The sequence below is a fragment of the Bos indicus x Bos taurus genome, chromosome 1 (genome assembly GCF_003369695.1).
Source record: "Bos indicus x Bos taurus breed Angus x Brahman F1 hybrid chromosome 1, Bos_hybrid_MaternalHap_v2.0, whole genome shotgun sequence".
NCBI classification, from domain to species: Eukaryota; Metazoa; Chordata; class Mammalia; order Artiodactyla; family Bovidae; genus Bos; species Bos indicus x Bos taurus.
In genome coordinates this window covers 129,458,556-129,479,824 of record NC_040076.1, presented here as the reverse complement: position 1 = coordinate 129,479,824, position 21,269 = coordinate 129,458,556, and the positions used below count along the sequence as shown (strand labels likewise).

The 21,269-nt window shown below is 40.2% G+C and overlaps 1 protein-coding gene across 1 annotated transcript; it reads right to left on the bottom strand.

Moving 5' to 3' along the window:
• Positions 1–1,005: 1,005 nt before the first annotated feature.
• On the bottom strand, positions 1,006–2,629 carry LOC113898153 (proline-rich protein 23C-like). Its single transcript, XM_027551061.1, has 2 exons — positions 2,587–2,629; positions 1,006–1,952 (listed from the first exon to the last, which is right to left on the bottom strand). Exons 1-2 carry the CDS (start codon positions 2,627–2,629, stop codon positions 1,006–1,008), a joined length of 990 nt encoding a protein of 329 aa, XP_027406862.1.
• Positions 2,630–21,269: the final 18,640 nt, after the last annotated feature.

The window sequence follows — 21,269 nt, the reverse complement described above, 5'->3', positions numbered from 1 at the left end:
GGAAATAATTTTATTAGTCAAGCAAGAGAATCTATAGATAAGTGATTACAGAAATTAAGTAATTTTCTGGTTGTCAGACAATTTAAGAAAAAATATTTCTATATGTTAGTAGCAATATAAAAAACATATTTTGGAGCTTATAAGTATAAAAACACAAAATCTTTAGAATTACAAACTTTCCTGGGGCAAGAAAATTATATAACATTAAAAGCATATAAGAAGAACAGAAAACTGTTGGTTCTTTTGGGAAAACCCAGCAATAGAATTAAACCATCTGCCAACCTAGTCATTCAAAAGAGGAGGGGCCATAATCATTGTTCCCCATTCTATGTTTTGTATTCAACAAATATTTGTCCACATAAAACTACTGACTAGATTCCCCTAAAGGGGCTAGACCTTCCATCCAAAAAAGTCCCAGCTGGGTAGAGGTGTTGTAAACTAGCATGGACAGACACTAGGACCAAAACCGTGTAAAGAACAGAAATGAGCAATTCTTCTGTTGAGTGGGGTGGGGCACAATAGGGAAAGGGGCCAGTGGTAGGGTATCTGGGAAAGGATAGCTTTTTAGAGAAAAGTGCTTTTGCTTATGTTTGAAGCAAATGGGAAGGGGGTAGAGCTGCTTAGGCTTCCCCAGCGGCTCAGTGGTAAAGAATCCGCCTGCAATGCAGGAGAGGCAGCTTCCATCCCTGGGTCAGGAAGATGCCCCGGAGAAGTAAACGACAACCTATTCCAGTATTCTTGCCTGGGAAATCACATGGGCAGAGGATCTTGGAGGGCTACAGTCCACAGAGTTGCACAGAGTCCAAAACAACAGCAAACAAACAAACAAAAACAACAACAGATCTGCTTAAGGGTAACCTCTTTAGAGAAAACCTACCAGCAGTCTGGCTGGCTGAAAGAATGCTGCATTTCAAGTGGATTTTCTTTGCCCAGGTGAGCTTCCTTTCAGGTGTTCAGGCAGCCACTGACCAAAATTCTGCAATGCAGCCTGCATCCAAAAAGGACCTATTCGTGTGCTTCTTTTGGTGTGTTCAATATATACACAACCAACATCGGAAGATTCTGTCCTGGTGCCCGCTCAGGAGTCCAGGAATTGTGGGAGGCAGTGGATTCAGGGAACAGGCATCTCCGGGCCTTGCAAGGAGGACCAGTTGGGCGACAGGGGCGCTCCTGGGGACCTGGACTCGGAGAAGGAGGTAGAGGTTGGAGTGGTGAGTCAGGAAAGGGCTCCAGAAGGTGCAAGTCCAGGTTGTCGTCGTGCTGAGGAGAGCCTCTCTCTGGACTAGGATTGGAGGCCCGAGGGGAGAGCTCTGAGACTAGGTCGAACAGGTCAAAGTGAGTCAAACTTCCAGCAGAAGAGCGGAGCCCAGCGATTGGGACTGAGGCAGCATCCATCCCGCCCAGCAGGAAGTCAGCGTCAGCATTCGCGTCCTCCTTGCTGGCCTCTCCCTGGCAGGCGATCTCTGGGACAGCGGCACAGGAGAGTCCCGGCTCCAGGGCCACGTACTCTCCGGGAGGGCTCAGGACAGCGCCCGGTTCTAGGCCCTGCCCCCACGGCCCTTCCACACCCGAGCCCAGGAGGGCCTCGGGGACCAGCATGAGGATGCGACCTCCGAAACACACTTGCCACACAGACGTTGGCTCGGGCTCCAGCAGCAGTTCGACGTCGTCCAGGAGCACGTGCAGAGCACATCCCGCCGGCAGGACAGCCACGAAAATGAGAGTGCCCGCTGTCGGGGACCAGGTCAGGTTATGCAGGCTGGGCTCCGCCTCAGACTCGGACTTGGGGAGGGCGGGCTCCTCGGTTCGGCGGCGCTTGGCAGGGCCGGGTCCTCCGTCCTGCTGTTCCCACGTGTCCTCAGGGTAGGCGGTGGGGCTGCGCGGTCGGCAGCCCATCATGTGAATGTCGCCGCGGGCCTGGGACCTGGCAGAAGGCGACAGAGGGCTGGGTCCTGCAGGCAGTGAAAGGTCGGCTTGACAGGTGAGGCCGACGAGGGGCGGTGGGGCGCAGGAACGCAGGACGAGTCTTCGAACTTTGGGGTTGCCTCTGGGGAGTCACTCAGTCGTGGCTTCTAGGGGAGCTGCTGCGTTCAGTCTTGCGAGTTTGAAGCTTCAGCTCCTCACGTGGACGGGTTTGCAGAGGAGTGGGCCAAGGGTGCCGTGAGTGAAGCGGGCGGAACCAGAGTCGCTAAGCAGCCGCACGCTAAGCAGCCGCACGCTAAGCAGCCGCACGCTAAGCAGCCGCACGCTAAGCAGCCGCACGCTAAGCAGCCGCACGCTAAGCAGCCGCACGCTAAGCAGCCGCACGCTAAGCAGCCGCACGCTAAGCAGCCGCACGCTAAGCAGCCGCACGCTAAGCAGCCGCACGCTAAGCCCCGCCCCTTCCTAGGCTCCGCCTACAGAAATGGAGTAGTCTGGGAAGCCCTAGAGTCCTGACCCTGGTGGGTAGTTCAGTGTAGATGCTTTTATAGGCCTGAAGGGGGCGGAGCAATCGTGCCACTCCTGGGTGAAGTCCTTGGCTTTCCTCTTGTTGACCTCAGATGAGGAAAACCTTAACCGGAAAACCGATTACATTTGAAGTCTCACCATTGGAACGCTGCACCAGGACCCTGAAATGTAGTTCCTTCATCCCCTGAGACGTCGCCCTGGTAGTGACCTCTTATCTTCTTTTGGTCCAATAGTGAGGTGAGTTTTTGGATGGCATCCTTAAGCCTTTGTCTGTTGTTAATGATTGTCAGATCCTTGCAGGTGTGTTGGAAGGGAAAGAGATGTTAGAATTGATTGTCTTAATATCAACTGCTGCATGGTCAACTTATGTATGTATCAGTTTAGCATGATGGTCATTGTTATACTTCCGTCACTAAACCAAGAGTTTAGTGTATCGAATTTGACGTACACTACACTCAGAGGTGTATCTGTTGCGGCTCAACTGTCATCCCAAAGGAAGAACCAATTGGCCAGGAGCCCGGAAGTAGCAGAGGATCCTCCGACCCATCAGGCTCCCCTCCAGGTGATGCAGGCGGCAGCGCCTTTAATCTGGGTGTCACTTTAAAGGCGCGTCTAGGGCTTTCCTGGTGGCTCAGAGGTTAAAGCGTCTGCCTGCAATGCAGGAGACTTGGGTTCGATCCCTGGGTTGGGAAGATCTCCTGGAAAAGGAAATGGCAACCCACTCCAGTATTCTTGCCTGGAGAATCCCATAGAGAGAGGAGCCTGGTAGGCTACAGTCCACGCAAAGAGTTGGACACGACTGAGTGACTTCACTTTCTCTTTCACCACATGATTGCTCACTTTGTCCCTTTTTACAAAATAGCTTTTATGGTCTCATTTTTAGGGCTGCATCATATTCCCTCATACAGAATTCCATTAAAATCAGGCTTCCTTTGATGGACATTCAAGCTAGTGATCTTTGAATTGGCAGACACTGCCCTTCTCTAGCCAGTTAGTGTAAAATGCAGATTCTATGCCACATCCCAGAACCACTGATCAGACTTCCGAGAGCCATGGGCATAGGAATTCTCCTTAAGCAGCTCCACAAAGCTTCTGTTTGGGGCCCGAGTTTAAGATGACAGAACTTGTTTTCATTCAGCATTTGAGGGGTTCAGGAACACTGCAGTGTATGATCGAGGCGACATCCCAGCCTGTTGATGACAAAGTCAAGAAGGAAATTCAACCTTCCTGGGCCTGCCTTCAGTGGTTTCCCCGATACTCCTTCCTGCATCCACTCTCATGGTTGCATTCCAGTGTCTTGCCTGTGGGCTAAGAAATTCCCTATATAGATCAGGAATGTTGCTGAGGGAACATGCAGGGCTGAACACTGCTTTTGGGGCACTCCCGACCAGACCTTGTTGGAGTTCTGTTGCTGATGCTTGGACATCCCATGGTCAAGGATAGTTCAATGGGAGCTCTATTTTCAGGACAATGAGTGTGGACGTGCTGTGTTTTAAGGGATGGATGGAAGAGCCAAAACCTGGCCAGGATACCAGGTGTGGCTCACAACTCTTGGCATAACTGGTATTGGAGCCCTGAATGAGGTGGCTCCTGTCTCTGCCTTGTCCACTACTCTCCTGACCTTAGTAGTTTCACATTTGGGCTCATCATTGTTCTGGGCCCTATGAATTGTCACTGTGAGCTCCCCTTCCAAGGGAACGTGGTCCTGTCCTGAGATAAAGGCAGTTACTGGGGGCCCAGCATAGAGGGACCTGATTTTCTCTTCTGATCAGTCTCTTTCTTTCTTTTAATTGGCTGTGTAACTCAGCTTGTCAGAATCTTAGTTCCTGGACCAGGGATCAATCCCAAGACCCCTGCAGTGGAAGCGCAGCATTCTAACAACTGGATTGCCAAGTAATTTCCATGGTCAGCCCCTTTCTAAGTGGGTGATTATGGACCAGTCATTTCACCTTCTCTGATCTCAGTTTCCTACACATGAAGTGGACAGAATGCTATCTACTGTGCAGGAGGGTTGTGAGATAATGTATATAAAATGTTCTTGGAATAGGGTAAGTGCCAAGTGAAAGTGAAAGTGTTAGTCACTCAGTCATGTCTGACTCTTTGCAACCCCATGGACTGTAGCCTGCTAGGCTCCTCTGTCCATGGGATTTTCCAAGCAAGAATACTTGGAAAAGCAAGTATTTCCTTGCTTTTTCAAGGAAGGCCATTTCCTGCTCCAGGGGATCTTCTGGACCTGGGGATTGAACCTGGGTCTCTTATGTTGCAGGCAGATTCTTTAGTGTCTGAGCCACCAGAGAATAGTAACTATTCACTCGTTATCATGATTATAATCTGTCTATTCTCATGTGACACTATAGCTGTATTCTCAGCATCTTAAACAGTGCCTGGCAAGTAGCCAACATTCAGTGAATGGTAAAAAAAAATATTGTTGTCATCATCATCATTCTAAAAAGGGGTCTGATCTGTTAGGAAGTAATTTTTCAGGTTTTTTCGTGGCGTAACATCTATATAATTCAAGAATGGCTCGCTGGGCACCAGATCAGAAAATCACAAAATCTTTAATTTTGCCTTATTTTTCTTTACTCTAAGATGCACAGAGACTGTCAGAATGATTTATCAGGCCCACTCATTGGCTTTTCTTGGGTCAGTCATTACTGTCTATCCAATCAACGTGAACTGATTGAACAACTGTGAGGGAGGAATTAGCAAATAAATTCTGGTTCCCTGCAGATCCTCCCTCTAATGAGGGCTTTCCTGGTGGCTCAGAAAATCCCATGGACAGAGGAGCCTGGGTGGGCTACATCCATGGGTCGCAAAGAGTCAGACACGATTGAGCGACTAACACTTTCACTTTCCTCCCTCTAATGAGGGCCATCCTGTTGTCCCCCTAGAATACATAGTGAAGTTGCTCAGTCGTGTCCGACTCTGCGACCCCATGGGCTGTAGCCTACCAGGCTCCTCCATCCATGGGATTTTCCAGGCAAGAGTACTGAAGTGGGTTGCCATTTCCTTCTCCAGGGAATCTTCCCGACCCAGGGATTGAACCCAGGTCTCCTGCATTGCAGACAGTTGCTTTAACATCTGAGCCACCAGGGAAGCACAAAATACGTAAGTAGCTTTTAAAAATTCTCATTTATTTTATTTACTTTAGGAATAATACCTGAATACATATTTTAGAAAATCCCCACCACAGCCCAGTTCAGTGTTTATTATGTCAAGATCCTTTTCTGTGTATGTACAAACATGACATCGGATGTTTTCTTCCTGGAATGGCCGAGTATTGTGGGTCTTTTTCTGCACAATGTTAGAGCTTACTGCTATTTGGTATTGTCATCCACAACATACATTATCTCTTCTATCTTTTATTGGAGAGCCCTTTTCCAACATGCAATACAGGCTTTTATATGAAAATGTTGTATAAGAAAAGGCAGCTTCAAACATTTCTTGTACAGCAACACTTTTGTCTTTGCCTGTAGCAGAATAAGGTAGCGATCCACTCACTCTGTGCTTAACTCAGTAATCCTGGCATATTATGCTGTGCTTTCTGAGTGTGTCACAGTGATGAATTCTGTTGGATTAGTGATGCTTGGATAACAAGGAGATCAAGCCAGTCAATCCTAAAGGAAATCAACCCTAAATATTCATTGAAAGGACTGATGCTGAAGCTGAAACTCCAATACTTCAGCCCCCTGATGTGAAGAGCCAACTCATTGGAAAAGACCCTGATGCTGGGAAAGATTGAGGGCAGCAGGGGAAGGAGATGACAGAGGATGAGATGGTTGGATGGCATCATTGACTCAATGGACATGGGTTTGAGCAAGCTCTGGGAGATGGTGAAGGACCGGGAAGCCTTTCGTGCTGCAGTCTGTGGGTTGCAAAGAGTCAGACACGATTGAGCGACTGAATAACAATTGATGCTGTCTCAGTGATTTAATATTTTATGATGGCCTGTGTTGTCACAATATTATTAATCTTTTACTTTTTAAGGAGTTTTTAAGACAAAACTGTTATTGCAGTAGTTATTTGGCATTTTAAAGGGTGAGGCTGAAGCTGAAGCTAAATACAGGGTTTTTTTTTTAACCAAATACTTTTTTTTTCAGCTTCCCTGTGATATGAAAGACAATGATTTCTGTATCTTAATTTTGAATTTAGATTTCTTATAGAATTCTCATTTTTTCTGGTTATTTCTTTGGTTAACAATCATATGACCATATGCAAATGGTCTTATTTGCCCTCCCTTTAAGATTTTAAACATTTTTTTTTTCTCTTGTATAATTTTGTTGACTAGTATCTCCAGTCAAATATTGGAAAAATGTCATCTTTTTCTTGTTTTAGACTTTGGTGGGACTCCTGCTAATGTTTGCCTGTTAAACATGGTGCTTCAAAGTAAGTGTCATGTCAAAGAATTATCAAGCTCTTGCTGTTTTATTGAATATTTAATGCTTTATCTTGAAATATTTCCAAACTTACAGAAACAATAAAAACAGTATGAAGAATTCTCATCTATCCTTTATTAATTTTTAACACTTTGCCTTATCATTCTTTTTTTTTTTTTTTTTACCACACCACATCGATCTGCCTTATCATTCTTTAGTTCTGTCTTTCAGAAAGACCACAGGATATATTGATATTGATATTTATATTTATATTCTTTGAATCATTACAGAGCAAGTTGTATATATTCAGACTCTTTTCCTCAGAATTGTTCAGTGTATATTTCCTAATAAGAATATTCTCTCATATATTTTTAGAACAATTATCAAATTTAAAAAATTTAAAATTGCTGTCATGCTTTAATCCACGGTTCATTTTCCAATTTTGTCAATTGTACTGTCAATGTTCTTTATTATATATCACTCTTTATCAATTTAAAAATTTTAATTTACCATTATTTTTTCTTCCATCTTTATCGAGATAATTGTCGTGCAGCACTGTTTAAGATGTGCAGCATAGTGATTTGTCTTACATACGTCATTTGATGATTACCACAATAAGTTTAGTGAGAATCCCTCATAGCCTATAGATAGAAAATTTAAAAATAGGAAAAAGTTTGTTTTTCTTGTGTCTAGAACTGTTTGGATTTATTCTCTTCTCTCTCATGTATGATGTACAGTAGTATTAATTACATATAGTATGCTATACATTACATTCCTAGTACTTGTTTATCTTATAACTGGAAGTTTGTACTTTTGTCTACTTTTATCTAATACTGTCCATTTTTATTTTTGTCTAGAAGATGTGGGTCAGGTCAGGATCATGCATTTCATTCAAGTGTCATGTCTCTTTAGTTAACTTTTATCTGGGCTAGTTCCTTAACCTTCTGTTGTTTTTCAAGCCATTAATATTTTTGAAAATTATAGGTAGTTATTTGCTGGTGTTCCTCAATTTGGGATTCTCTGATGTTTCCTCATAAAAAGATTAAAATTATATTTTTTTGCCTTGAATATTAATAGGTGATCCTGTGTCTTCTAGAGACACATCATATCCATTTGCTCCTTACAGTGATTTTAATATTTCTTTTTTCAATTTAGTGGTTATTAATAAACTTATGGAGGTGGGCTACCATCACCATAGCAGTTTTAGAATATCTTTTTCACCTCCAAAATTTCCTTTATGCCTATTCGCATTAAGGTTTCATCTCTCGAAACCCCAGACCAAGGTAATAGGTAATTGCCTCTTTTTCTTTAAATTTGCCTTTTTACTAGTTATTTCATAGAATGAATCATTCAGGGTGTAGTCTTTTGCATCTGACTTGTTTCAGTTAGTGTACTATTTTGGAAGTTTATTCCTGTTTTAGCAATTGTTATCCATGTTATAGAATATTATATTGCTAATTGTTCCATTTTCTTGAGAAATGGTATCTATTGTATGAAATACCACGTGTTTGTACATTCATCAGTATTTGGACATTTGGATTATTTCCATTTTGGGGCTGTTAGGAATAATGCTGCTATGAACACTCATACACATGTCTTTGTGAGGTCATATGTTTTTAAGTCTCTTACAAAGATTCCAAGGAGTGGAATTCTTGGGTCAAATGGCAAGTTTATGTTCTACTTAAAAATAAACCTGTGGAATGGTTTTCCAAAGTGGCTGTACCATGTTATATTCCCACAAGCAATGCATGGGGATTTTAATCTTTCCTCAGTCTCACCAGCATTTAGTATGGTCTGTCTTTTTGAATATAGCCATTCTAGTGAGTGTGTTTTGGTATGTCACTGTGGTTTTAACTTGCATTTCCCTAATGACTAATAATAGTGCACATCTTGTCATGAGTGTATTAGCTAAGCCTGTGTTGTGCATCTTTTATGGTTAAATGTATTAAAATCTTTTGTCCATTTAAAAATTCTATCATTTGCCTGATCTTTGAATTGTTACAGTTTTTTGTATATTCTGGATACAGTCCTTTATCTGATACCTGATTGCACATATTTTCTCCTATTTTATGGACTTTCTTCCATTGTTTCATTAAAATATAATTGGCATATTACGTTATATTAGTTTTGGGTGTGTTTAAAAATTCTTACTAGTGATTTTTGATTTGCATATGTTTAAAATTTTGATCACTTTCAAAATGCCAAATTGAAAAGATGAATTGTAACTTTGATTTTATATCTAAGAACCTTCAGCCTAATCAAGGTCAGAGATTTCCTTCTCTTTTTTTTGAAGAAATTAATTCAAAAGAATTCAAAGAAATTAGTTCTAGTTTTTACATCTAGATCTATGATCCAGTTTGTGTTTTTTTGTGTGCATGTAATGTGAAATAATAGTTTCAGATTTTTAATGTGAATATTCAATTTGTAAAAAGACTATGCCTTTTACATTTAATTGTCTTGGAACTTTTGTCAGAAATGAATTGATCATAAATGTAAATATTTGTTTCTGACTTGCAATTTAGTTCCTTTGACCTGTTGTATGACTATTCTTCTGCCAGTACCACACTGTCTTGATTATTGTATCTTTTGAATAAGATTTGAAACTTAAGTTAGCTTAAGTCCTTCAACTTTGTTCTTTTTAAATGTTGTCATTACAATTCTAGGTGCTTTGCATTTCCATATGAATTTTAGAATCCATTTGTCAATTTCTGATTAATGCCTGCTAGATTCATGTACAGCTCAATTTGAAAAGAATTGCTATTTTGACAGTATTTAGTCTTTCAGTCAGGAACATGACTTCTGTCATGAATCATATGTGTCTCCCTATTTATTTAGATCACTTTAATCTCCTCAGTGTTTTATTATTAAAGTATAGTTTTTATTGAAGTATAGTTTATTTACAATGTTGTGTTAATTTCTGCTGTACCACAAAGAGTGATTCATATATATATATATATATATTCTTTTTATATTCTTTTCCATTGTGGTTTATTTCAGGATATTGAATATTGTTCCCTGTGCTATACAGCAGGGCTCATTGCTTATCCATTCTATATGGACTAGTTTGCATCTAATAACCCCAAACTCCCGGTCCATTCCTTCCCCGCTACCCCTCCATCTTGGCAACCACATGTCTGTTCTGTATGTGAGTCTGTTTCTGTTTCATAGAGAGGTTCATTTGTGTCTTATTCAACATTTAAGTGATATCATATAGCATTTGTCTTTCTCTTTCTGATTTACCTTATTTAGTCTCTAGTTGCATTCATGTTTTTGCAGAAGGCATTATTTTGTTCTTTTTTATGGCTGAGTGGTATTCCATTGTATGTATGTATCACATCTTTATCCATTTACCTGTTGATGGATGTTTAAGTTGTTTCCATGTCTTGCCTATTGTGAATAGTGCTGCTGTGAACATAGGAATACGTATATCTTTTTGAACTACAGTTTTGTCTGGATATATGTCCAGAAATGAGATTGCTGGATCGTTAGGTAGTTCTATAGATTGCTTTGGGTAGTATACTAATTTTCACTGTATTAATTCTTCCAATCCATGAACATGGTATATTTCTCCATCTATTTGTGTCATCTATGATTTCTTTCATCAGTGTTTTATAGTTTTCTATATATAGGTCTTTAGTTTCTTTAGGTAGATATGTTCCTAAGTATTTTATTCTTTTCATTGCAATGGTGAATGGAATTGTTTCCTTAATTTCTCTTTCTGTTTTCTCATTGTTAGTGTATAGGAATGCAAGGGATTTCTGTGTGTTAATTTTGAATTCTGCAACTTTACTATATTCATTGATTAGCTCTAGTAATTTTCTGGTGGAGTCTTTAGGGTTTTCTATGTAGAGGATCTGGAGAAGGAAATGGCAACCCACTCCAGTGTTCTTGCCTGGAGAATCCCAGGGACGGGGTAGCCTGGTGGGCTGCCGTCTCTGGGGTCACACAGAGTCAGACACGACTGAAGTGACGCAGCAGCAGCAGCAGCATGTAGAGGATCATGTCATCTGCAAAAAGTGAGAGTTTTACTTCTTTTCCAATCTGGATTCCTTTTATTTCTTTTTCTGCTCTGATTGCTATGGCTAAAACTTCCAAAACTGTGTTGAATAGTAGTGGTGAGAGTGGACATCCTTGTCTTATTCCTGACTTTAGGGGAAATGCTTTCAATTCTTCACCATTGAGGATAATGTTTACTGTGGGTTTATCACATATAGCTTGTGTTATGTTGAGGTATGTCCCTTCTGTGGCTGCTTTCTGGAAGGTTTTTATCCTAAATGGATGTTGAATTTTGTCAAAGGCTTTCTCTGCATCTATTGAGATAATCATATGGTTTTTATCTTTCAATTTGTTAATGTGGTATATCACATTGATTGATTTGCAAATATTGAAGAATCTTTGGATCCCTGGGATAAAGCTCACTTGTCATGATGTATGATCTTTTTAATATATTGTTGGATTCTGTTTGCTAGAATTTTGTTAAGATTTTTGCATCTATGTTCATCAGAGATATTGGCCTGTAGTTTTCTTTTTTTGTGGCATCTTTGTCTGGTTTTGGTATTAGGGTGATGGTGACCTCATAGAATGAGTTTGGAAGTTTACTTTCCTCTGAAATTTTATGGAAGAGTTTGAGTAGGATAGGTGTTAGCGCTTTTCTAAATTTTTGGTAGAATTCAGCTGTGAGGCCATCTGGTCCTGGGCTTTTGTTTGTTGAAAGATTTCTAATTACAGTTTTGATTTCTGTGCTTGCAATGGGCCTGTTAAGATTTTCTATTTCTTCTTGGTTCAGTTTTGGAAAGTTATACTTTTCTCAGAATTTGTCCATTTCTTCCAAGTTGTCCATTTTATTAGCATACAGTTGCTGATAGTAGTCTCTTATGATCCTTTGTATTTCTGTGTTGTCTGTTGTGATTTCTCCATTTTCATTTCAAATTTTGTTGATTTGATTCTTCTCCCTTTTTTTCTTGATGAGGCTGGCTAATGGTTTGTCTATTTTATTTATCTTCTCAAAGAACCAGCTTTTAGCTTTGTTGATTTTGGCTATGGTCTCCTTTGTTTCTTTTGCATTTATTTCTGCCCTAATTTTTATGATTTCTTTCCTTATACTAACTCTGGAGTGCTTCATTTCTTCTTTTTCTAGTTGCTTTAGGTGTAGAGTTAGGTTATTTATTTGATTTCTCTCCTATTTCTTGAGGTAGACTTGTATTGCTATGAATCTTCCCTTCAGCGCTGCTTTTACTGAATCCCATAGGTTTTGGGTTGTTGTGTTTTCATTTTTTAATTTCTTTTTTGATTTCTTCTGTGATTTGTTGGTTATTCCAAAGCATGTTGTTTAGCCTACATATGGTAAATTCAAAAAAATTGAAATCATGTAAAGCATCTTTTCTGATCACAATGAGGTAAGATTAGATGTCAATTACAGGAAAAAAAACTATTAAAAATACAAACATATAAAGGAGAGTTTTGCCAGGTAAAATATTCTTGTTTGGCAGTTTTTTTTCCTTTGTATATATCATCATAGTCTTTCATGACCTATAATGTTTCTGTTGAAAAAACCCTGATGGACTTCTATGTTCATGACAAGTTGCTTTCAAAATTCTTTGTTTTGATAATTTAATTATAATGTGTCTCATCATAGACCAATCAGGACTTTTCAGCTTTGAATGAAGATACCTACTTCCTTCCCTAGATTTGGTAAGTTCTCAGCCATTATTTCTTTAAATAAGCTTTCTGCTCCTTTCTTATCCTTCTGGAACTCCCATTAAGTGTATCTTATTTCATGTGATGATTTCACCTAAGTCTCATATGCTTTCTTTACTCTTTTATACTTTTTTTCTTTTTGTTTCTCTAACTAGATAATTTCTTTTTGATTATTTCTTCTACATGGTTGAATCTTCTGTGAAGATCTGTGTTGAATTTTTCAGTTTAGTTGTCATAGTTTTTAGCTTTAGGATGTTGGTTTAAATCTTTTTTTAATGGTTTCTATTTTTTATCAAAGCTTTTATTGTATTTTTTCCAGATTTCATTTAGCTGTCTACCTATGTTCTCTTGTATCTTAATGAATTTCTTTAAGATGATTATTTTCAATTTTTTTTGTCAGTTAGTTCATGGATTACCATTTCTTTAAGGTCAGTTACTGGAACTGTATTAGTTCCCTTTTAGTCTTGTCATGTTTCCCTAATTCTTCTTTTTCCTTACACCTTTGCATTGAATTCTCTGCATTTGAAGAGGTGGAAAACTTTTCTAGTCTTTATAGATTGGTTTTGAAGGTAAAGACCTTCTTTTACAGGTTTCCTTTAATGATGGGAAATGACAAGACTGTGGTGAAGCAGAGTTGAAGCTGGATTACAGGACTGCTTTTAGGGTCTGCATTTGCGTCTATGGTCAGTGGCCTGTTAGTGGGGGCACTGATGGAGTGACTTCTCCTATGTCCCTTGGTGGATGGGGTTGGTGGGAGGACAATAGACAGATGGGGCTGGAACAAAGCTCACTAAGGGATGGGGACGTCTTTTGAATATGCAGCTGGTATTGCTGCTGCTGCTGCTGCTGCTAAGTTGCTTCCGACTCTGTGCGACCCCGTAGACGGCAGCCCACCAGGCTCCCCCGTCCCTGGGATTCTCCAGACAAGAACACTGGAGTGGGTTGCCATTTCCTTCTCCAATGCATGAAAGTGAAAAGTGAAAGTGAGGTCGCTCAGTCGTGTCCGACTCTTCACGACCCCATGGACTGTAGCCTACCAGGCTCCTCCGTCCATGGGATTTTCCAGGCAAGAGTACTGGGGTGGGGTACCATCACCTTCTCCGGCAGCTGGTATTAGGTTGGTGCAAATGTAATTGTGGTTTCAGACCGTGAATTTTAAGTCAATATGTCTAGGCTCAAACACATCTTTATTAATTAAAACAGGAACCATTACAATCAACACATTTTTGCCAAAGAGAAATAAGTTTGTTTATTCCTATAGCCTAAAAATCCATGCTTTAGTATTCGATGAACTCTTTGAAAGCACTTTCTGCATCCTACTGGTTGTGGAAGTGTTTTATCTGCAAAAAGTTGTCAAGATGCTTGAAGAAGTGATAGTCAGTTGGTGAGAGGTCAGGTGAACATGGCAGAGGAGGCAAAACTTCATAGCCCAATTCATTCAACTTTTGAAGCGTTGGTTGTGTGACATGCAGCTGGGTGTTGTCATGGAGAAGAATTGGGTCCATTCTGTTGGCCAATGACAGGCTGCAGGTGTTGCAGTTTTTGGTACATTTCATCGATTTGTTGAGTATACTTCTCAGACGTAATGGTTTTGCCGGGATTCAGAAAGCTGTAGTGGATCAGACTGGCAGCAGACCACCAAACAGTGACCCTGACCTTTTTTTGGTGCAAGTGTGGCTTTGGGAACTGCTTTGGAGCTTCTTCTCAGTCCAGCCACTGAGCTGGTCATCACTGGTGGTTCTATAAAATCCACTTTTCATCACATGTCAGAATCAGATTGAGAAATGGTTCATTGTTGTTGCATGGAAAAAGAGAAGGTGACACTTCAAAATGATATTTTTGATTTGACGTCAGCTGGAGAAGCCAATGGCACCCCACTCCAGCACTCTTGCCTGGAAAATCCCACAGACGGAAGAGCCTGGTAGGCCGCAGTCCATGGGGTTGCTAAGAGTCGGACAAGACTCAGTGACTTCACTTTCACTTTTTACTTTCATGCATTGGAGAAGGAAATGGCAACCCACTCCAGTGTTCTTGCCTGGAGAATCCCAGGGACGGGGGAGCCTGGTGGGCTGCCGTCTATGGGGTCGCACAGAGTCGGACATGACTGAAGCGACTTAGCAGCAGCAGCAGCAGCAGCATGAGGCACCCACTCATTGAGCTTTTTAACCTTTCCAATTTGCCTCAAATGCTGAATGACCATAGAATGGTTGACACTGAGTTCTTCAGCAACTTCTCATGTAGTTGTAAGAGGATCAGCTTTGATGATCCTCTCAATTGGTCATTGTCAGCTTCTGATGGCTGGCCACTGTACTCTTCATCTTCAAGGCTCTTGTCTCCTTTGCAAAACTTCTTGAACCACCACTGCACTATACATTTGTTAGGAATTCCTGGGCCAAATGTGTTGTTGATGTTGTGAGTTATCTCTGCTGCTTTATTACCCATTTTGAACTTAAATAAGAAAATTGCTCAAATTTGCTTTTTGTCTAACATCATTTCCATATTCTAAAATTAATATAAAATAAACAGCAAATAATAAGCAAAAAATAAAGCAGGATATGCATATTAAAATGACATATAACATAACCACATTTATGTAAGAGTGTATTCCAAAATTAAATAACAAATTTCAACAATGCGAAAACCGCAATTACTTTTGCACCAACATAATACCACACCATAGTCAGTGCGTCTGCCACTGGGGCCTTCTTTGTAAAAGTACCCTCCCTGATCTCGGGCTCTGCTGGGGTTTCTCAGCCTTCTACCTAGTTATAAGGCTTCTAGAAAAAAAACTTTTTCCCATGGGTGGCAATCACATAATTGTTTCAATGTGGGAAGAATGCTGGCACTTCTTGTTCTGTTTTCTTGCTGATGTCACCCCTGAGGTTTCTGGTTCTAAAGTTTCAATGCTTCTAGAACTCTCAGAATCATCAATTTGACACCCCATTTTGGGTAGACTTTTCATTTTATGGAATTCTAATAGCTGATTCAATTGTGAAATGTGAACATAAGGATTAACTTCCTGGAGTTTCAGAGCTCTATTTATTGTTAACAGTATCTGGTAAGTTCCCTTCCAATCAAGTTCAAGAACAGTTTTTTTCTGATATCTCTTTTAATAAATAAAGTCTTTTGGCTAAAGATCATAAAGAGGCTTTTTAGGAAGGTGTAGTTGGAAGGTAGATTTAACCTCTTGGTGTTAGAACTGGGTATGCTGCTGCTGCTGCTGTTCAGTTGCTAAATTGTGTCTGACTCTTTGCAACCTCACATACTATAGCCTTCCAGGCTCCTCTGTCCATGGGATTTCCCAGGCAAGAATACTGGAGTGGGTTGTGATTTCCTTCTCCAAGGGATCTTTCTGACCCAGGCACCAAACCTACATGTCCTGTGCTGGCAGACATTAACCAGAGGATTCTTTACTGCTGAGCCACCAGGGAAGCCTCAGAACTGGGTATAGTATGAGTCTTTTGCAATATTTTTCTGAGTCTGTATATAATAGGGTATAATCTAGAATTGGAGGAGAAACTCCTAAATTCATGGATTTTTCATTTACCAATTCATAGGGGGATAACCCATGTGTTCCCAAGGAAGTGACAAAGTATGTCCTCATAAGATCCAACAGGATTACAACTAGTCAAGGGATCTCAGGATTTCTTAAAGATTTGCTAATTTTAATTTAAAGATGTCATTGGTGCTAAGAGGAGACTGAGGGTGGTATGGACAGTGTAGTATTTGAATAAGAATGAATGCCTTACAGAATGCCTTTTATATTGGTTTTCATAAAGTGTGTCCCTTGGTCACTGGTATGCTCTGGGCTGGAATCACAATATCTGGCAACTTTTCAGCAACTGTAAGGGAATGTTCAGTCAGGGAATGATTTAACCCATCCTGAAAATAGACATATAAAACAAAAACTTGTTAAAATCTCATGGAGAGTGAAAACTGGAAAAAATCTATCTGAAGGTCTTTAAAGGTCCCTTGCAACTTTCGTTCCTGCTATGTCCCATTTTATACTTTTTCTAGGGTAACATATGGAGAAAGTAATGGCATCCCATTCCAGTACTCTTGCCTGGAAAATCCCATGGACAGAGGAGCCTAGTGGGCTGCAGTCCATGGGGTCATGAAGAGTCAGACACGACTGAGTGACTTCACTTTCACTTTTCACTTTCATGCATTGGAGAAGGAAATGGCAACCCACTCCAGTGTTCTTGCCTGGAGAATCCCAGGGAAGGGGGAGCCTGGTGGGCTGCCATCTATGGGGTCACACAGAGTCGGACACGACTGAAGTGACTTAGCAGCAGCAGCAGCAGGGTAACATAATACTAGACAGGTGACACCTGACCTGAAAAAAACCTCACATGTCTTAAACAAAATTATGTCTCTCATAGGAGACACATAACATAAAATTTACTACTCTAAACATTTTAAGTGTACAGTTTAGTAGTATTAAATATATTTGCTCTGTTATGTAACCAGTGTCCATAACTTTTTCATCTTGCAAAACTAACAAAAACAACCCCACTCTCATTTCCTTCTCTCTCCAGTTCCTGAAAACTACCATTCTACTTTCTGTTTCTAGGAGTTTGACTATTCTTGATATCTCATGTAAGTGAAATCATACAATATTTATCTTTTTGTGACTGTTATTTCACTTAGCATAGTGTCCTCAGTATTATTACCTGTTGTAAGGTGTGTAAGAATTTTCTTCCTTTTTAAAGGTTGAATAATATTCCATTCCAAGAGGGTCAAGAGTAAGAGTATAGTAAGTAATGTTTTTGGATGTTTGTTAGTTGTTAGAGGTTAGGGAAGTGGATAAACTTTGAACTGGCCATTTTATCGATGTATAAAACTTGCCTTTGACAGACTTCTACTAACAAAATCCTCCTTTTTTGTGCATTAAGCAGTTTCCTCTTTCCTTTATATTGTGAGGATATCAACTTGTTTTTGATGTATCTCCATTAAAAAATATATCCCTGAAGTTAACTTATCAAATGGTTTATTCTTATTACATATCCTTCAGTTCAGTTCAGTTCAGTTCAGTCGCTCAGTCATGTCCGACTCTTTGCGACCCCATGAATCGCAGCACGCCAGGCCTCCCTGTCCATCACCAACTCCCGGAGTTCACTTAGACTCACGCCCATCAAGTCAGTGATGCCATCCAGCCATCTCATCCTCTGTCGTCCCCTTCTCCTCCTGCCTCCAATCCTTCCCAGCATCAGAGTCTTTTCCAATGAGTCAGCTCTTCCCACGAGGTGGCCAAAGTACTGGAGTTTCAGCTTTAGCATCATTCCTTCCAAAGAACACCCAGGGCTGATCTCCTTCAGAATGGACTGGTTGGATCTCCTTGCAGTCCAAGGGACTCTCAAGAGTCTTCTCCAACACCACACTTCAAAAGCATCAATTCTTTGGTGCTCAGCTTTCTTCACAGTCCAACTCTCACATCCGTACATGACCACTGGAAAAACCATAGCCTTGACTAGATGGACCTTTGTTGGCAAAGTAATGTCTCTGATTTTGCATATGCTATCTAGGTTGGTCATAACTTTCCTTCCAAGGAGTAAGTGTCTTTTAATTTCATGGCTGCAGTCACCATCTGCAGTGATTTTGGAGCCCCAGAAAATAAAGTCTGACACTGTTTCCACTATTTCCCCATCTATTTCCCATGAAGTGATGGGACCAGATGCCATGATCTTTGTTTTCTGAATGTTTAGCTTTAAGCCAACTTTTTCACTCTCCACTTTCACTTTCATCAAGAGGCTTTTGAGTTCCTCTTCACTTTCTGCCATAAGGGTGGTATCATTACACATCCTTAAAAAGTAATATATTTATGTCTAGGACAAATTTATGTTTACACAAAATTGAGTAGATTCCACAGAGTTCTCATATACCACTCATTCCTCTCTTATACATTCCCCCCTATTATTAATATGTTGTATTACAATGGTATACATGTTACAGCTGATAAATCATCAGGTACATTATAATTAACTGAAGTCCATAGTTTACATTAAGGTTCACTGTGTTGTGTAGTCCTATAAGTTTTAACACATGCATAATGTCATCCATCCAGATAGAAGCATGCAGAGTAGCTCCTTACCCTACAAGTCCCTTGTACCCCACCTACTCACCACTCTCCCTCTAAACCCCAGGCATCACTGATCCTTTTAGCATTTTCAGATAGTTATATAATTGGATTCACATAGACTTTCCAGACTGGCTTCATTCACTTAAGTTTCCTCCACATCTTTTCATGTCTTGGTAGTTTCTTTATTTTTCTTGTTTTGTCTCCAAGTAATAGTTCATCACATGCATATACCCCAGTTTAACTGTTCATCTGCTTGTTGAGGGGCATCTTAGGTGCTTGTAGTTTTTGGAGCAATGGGTTTTTGATAGTTCTCATCAAGTTGAGGTAAAATCTCAATGTTGTGTCTGATTGCTTATGCACAGATAGACACAAGATTTTAGTAGTTAGACCTGACTAGAGAAAGAGGCTGTTAAATAGCTTTATTTAGGTTTCAGATGTCCTCTTCCCATTGGAGTCCACAGGAAAGGGTCTCTTAATGCTTAGCGAACTCATTAAGAGGTCATTCTGTCTCAGTGAAACTTGGCACATGGTGTCTGCAATACTCAGTTAAAAGCAGAAATACACTAAGTTGTCTCTTGTTAAGGCGTCTAGGATATGTTTGGATAGTCTTTAGTCTATCAGGAGAGAATGTTTTTCTCTTGTGAGATGCACCATACTCTAAATAATGGGCTGTATTTTGGCAAAAATTACTTATATTTGGAACATTATGTCCCTTTTTTTGCTAAGGGTGGGGCAAGTCAGTGGAATCCTTTTACAGGCTTTCTTGTTCTTTGAACAGAGTTGATTATCTACACATTGTGTTAGGACTAAATCACAAGGGAAATTTATATCCATTAAGTTTTGATCAAGGACCAGGCAAAAATAGAAGGGGGCTGCAGTGTATTCCAGGGGCATGACTGTCCAGGTATGTTTTTGTGCTCTCCAGGTAAAGGCAAAAAGGTGTTGACTGTTTCGGTCCAGAGGCACACTGAAAAAAGACAGGACACAGGTTAGGGTTAGAGTGAAGCAAGTGGCCTCAGGTGGAATTGGTGGAAGGCTGGTATTTGGGTTAATTTCTGTCAGAAAGTGAGGTATATATATTTTGTGGATGGTCTTAAGGTCTTGAACAAATTGATTCTTTTCTTACAGAAAGAGAGTGTTACAGGGCAGTGTATGGAAAGACGTTTGTATGTAAAGCATTCAACTATATGTTTGAACTCTTTCTTTGGATTCAGGGGATATCAGGAGGAATTTGGATAATGGTTTGGTAGACTGTGTCTGAACTTTAATAGGTTCTGCCCCAATTATTTTTCATATGTCAGTGAAATTTCTCGCTGGATTTGCAAGCTCAGGTGTGGTGTCCAGATCTTTATCAGGGCTATGTGTCACATAGTGAGAAAAGAAAAGATATATTCAGAACAAATACAATTGGTTATAAACAGAGAGTCTTCTGAAATTTCAAGAAAGGGTCCCTTTGGTGTGCTTTTAATATATAATAATTTTATGAGTAATGAAAGTTTTACTTTCTTAAATTTGCAAGAGTGTTATCACAGAGCAGGAAGGAAAGGTTACATACAAAGGCTGGGAGATAGGGAAGTCTGTGATTTATTTAAAATACCAACCACCTGTGTGGTACATTTATGTCAAGGAAGTGACTGAGCGAAGGTAGCAGGGTTTAATGTGGAAAGAGTAGCAGTTGTATTGATTTTTATTGGAAATGGTTCAGGTTTGTTTTTTTAGGAGACTCTACCCAACTTTTCAAGCTTGTTATTAAATTCTTAAATTTACTGTAGGAAGAGAGATCCTGAATGTCCTTTCCTGGATCAATTCAGTCTTCTCTGAATCCAGAAATGAGCACTGGCAGCTCTGACCCGTACATGCATAAGTAATATGTGTCAGATAATCCTAGGGCTTATGCATCCGAAAGAATGCTAAATTCTTCCAGGAATATTTGTTGGTTTATGTCATGATTTAGAGGAACTCTTACAAATAACTCCTAATTAAGTTCAGGTCCAAGGTTTAAACTCTGAAGTTGTCTGAATACCTGGTGCATGGATCTTCAGAGGCAGATTGCATTTTGGGCACCTGGACAAGGGGAATTGGAAAGAAGAGTCAGTGGAAATTCAGAAAGAGAGAGAATGGCAGGTGAAGAGGTAGATTTATATCTAGGAGAGGCAACTGGAGGACTTAATAGAGAAGTAAGTTTAGTTTAGATTTTTTTTTTTCAAATTGGTCATTAGCTTTGGCTAGAGAATGTTTTAATGAAGCAACTTTTTTTTTTAATGAAGCAACTTTTGATTCAGAGTTTTGTGTGGAAACCTCCTTATACCAAATCAAAATATGCTGCCCATTGAAACTGAGAAATCTTCCATCTTATTGAAGGAGACTTTCAAATGAACAACTTTGTTCATGTCAGGTCATCTTTAGTGAAGTTATGTCACTTAGAGATAGGCACAGGAATGAGGAATTGAACGAGATGAAGTGGAAGAAGCACACATTTTTTTCCTGGAAGAGTAGAAGTTCTACATTTCAACTACCCCGTGCGAGTTGGTGATGGTGGGTAAATGCGGTGTTTGTGTACCTTGTGACTTAGGTCCCAACATGACTTCTCTGAATGCAGACTCCACCACCTGATACCAAAGAGAAAATTCTTTTTGGATTAAAGCCACACTTTCAAGGCAAAAGAAAAT

What these genes read in the sequence shown, in the direction of transcription:
- LOC113898153 (XM_027551061.1), bottom strand. Translation starts at nt 2,629, where the DNA reads ATGAAGGAACTACATTTCAGGGTCCTGGTGCAGCGTTCCAATG. An exon ending in CCTGGTGCAGCGTTCCAATG is followed by an intron (nt 1,953 to 2,586) that starts GTGAGACTTCAA and finishes CACTGCCTGCAG; the next exon opens with GACCCAGCCCTCTGTCGCCT.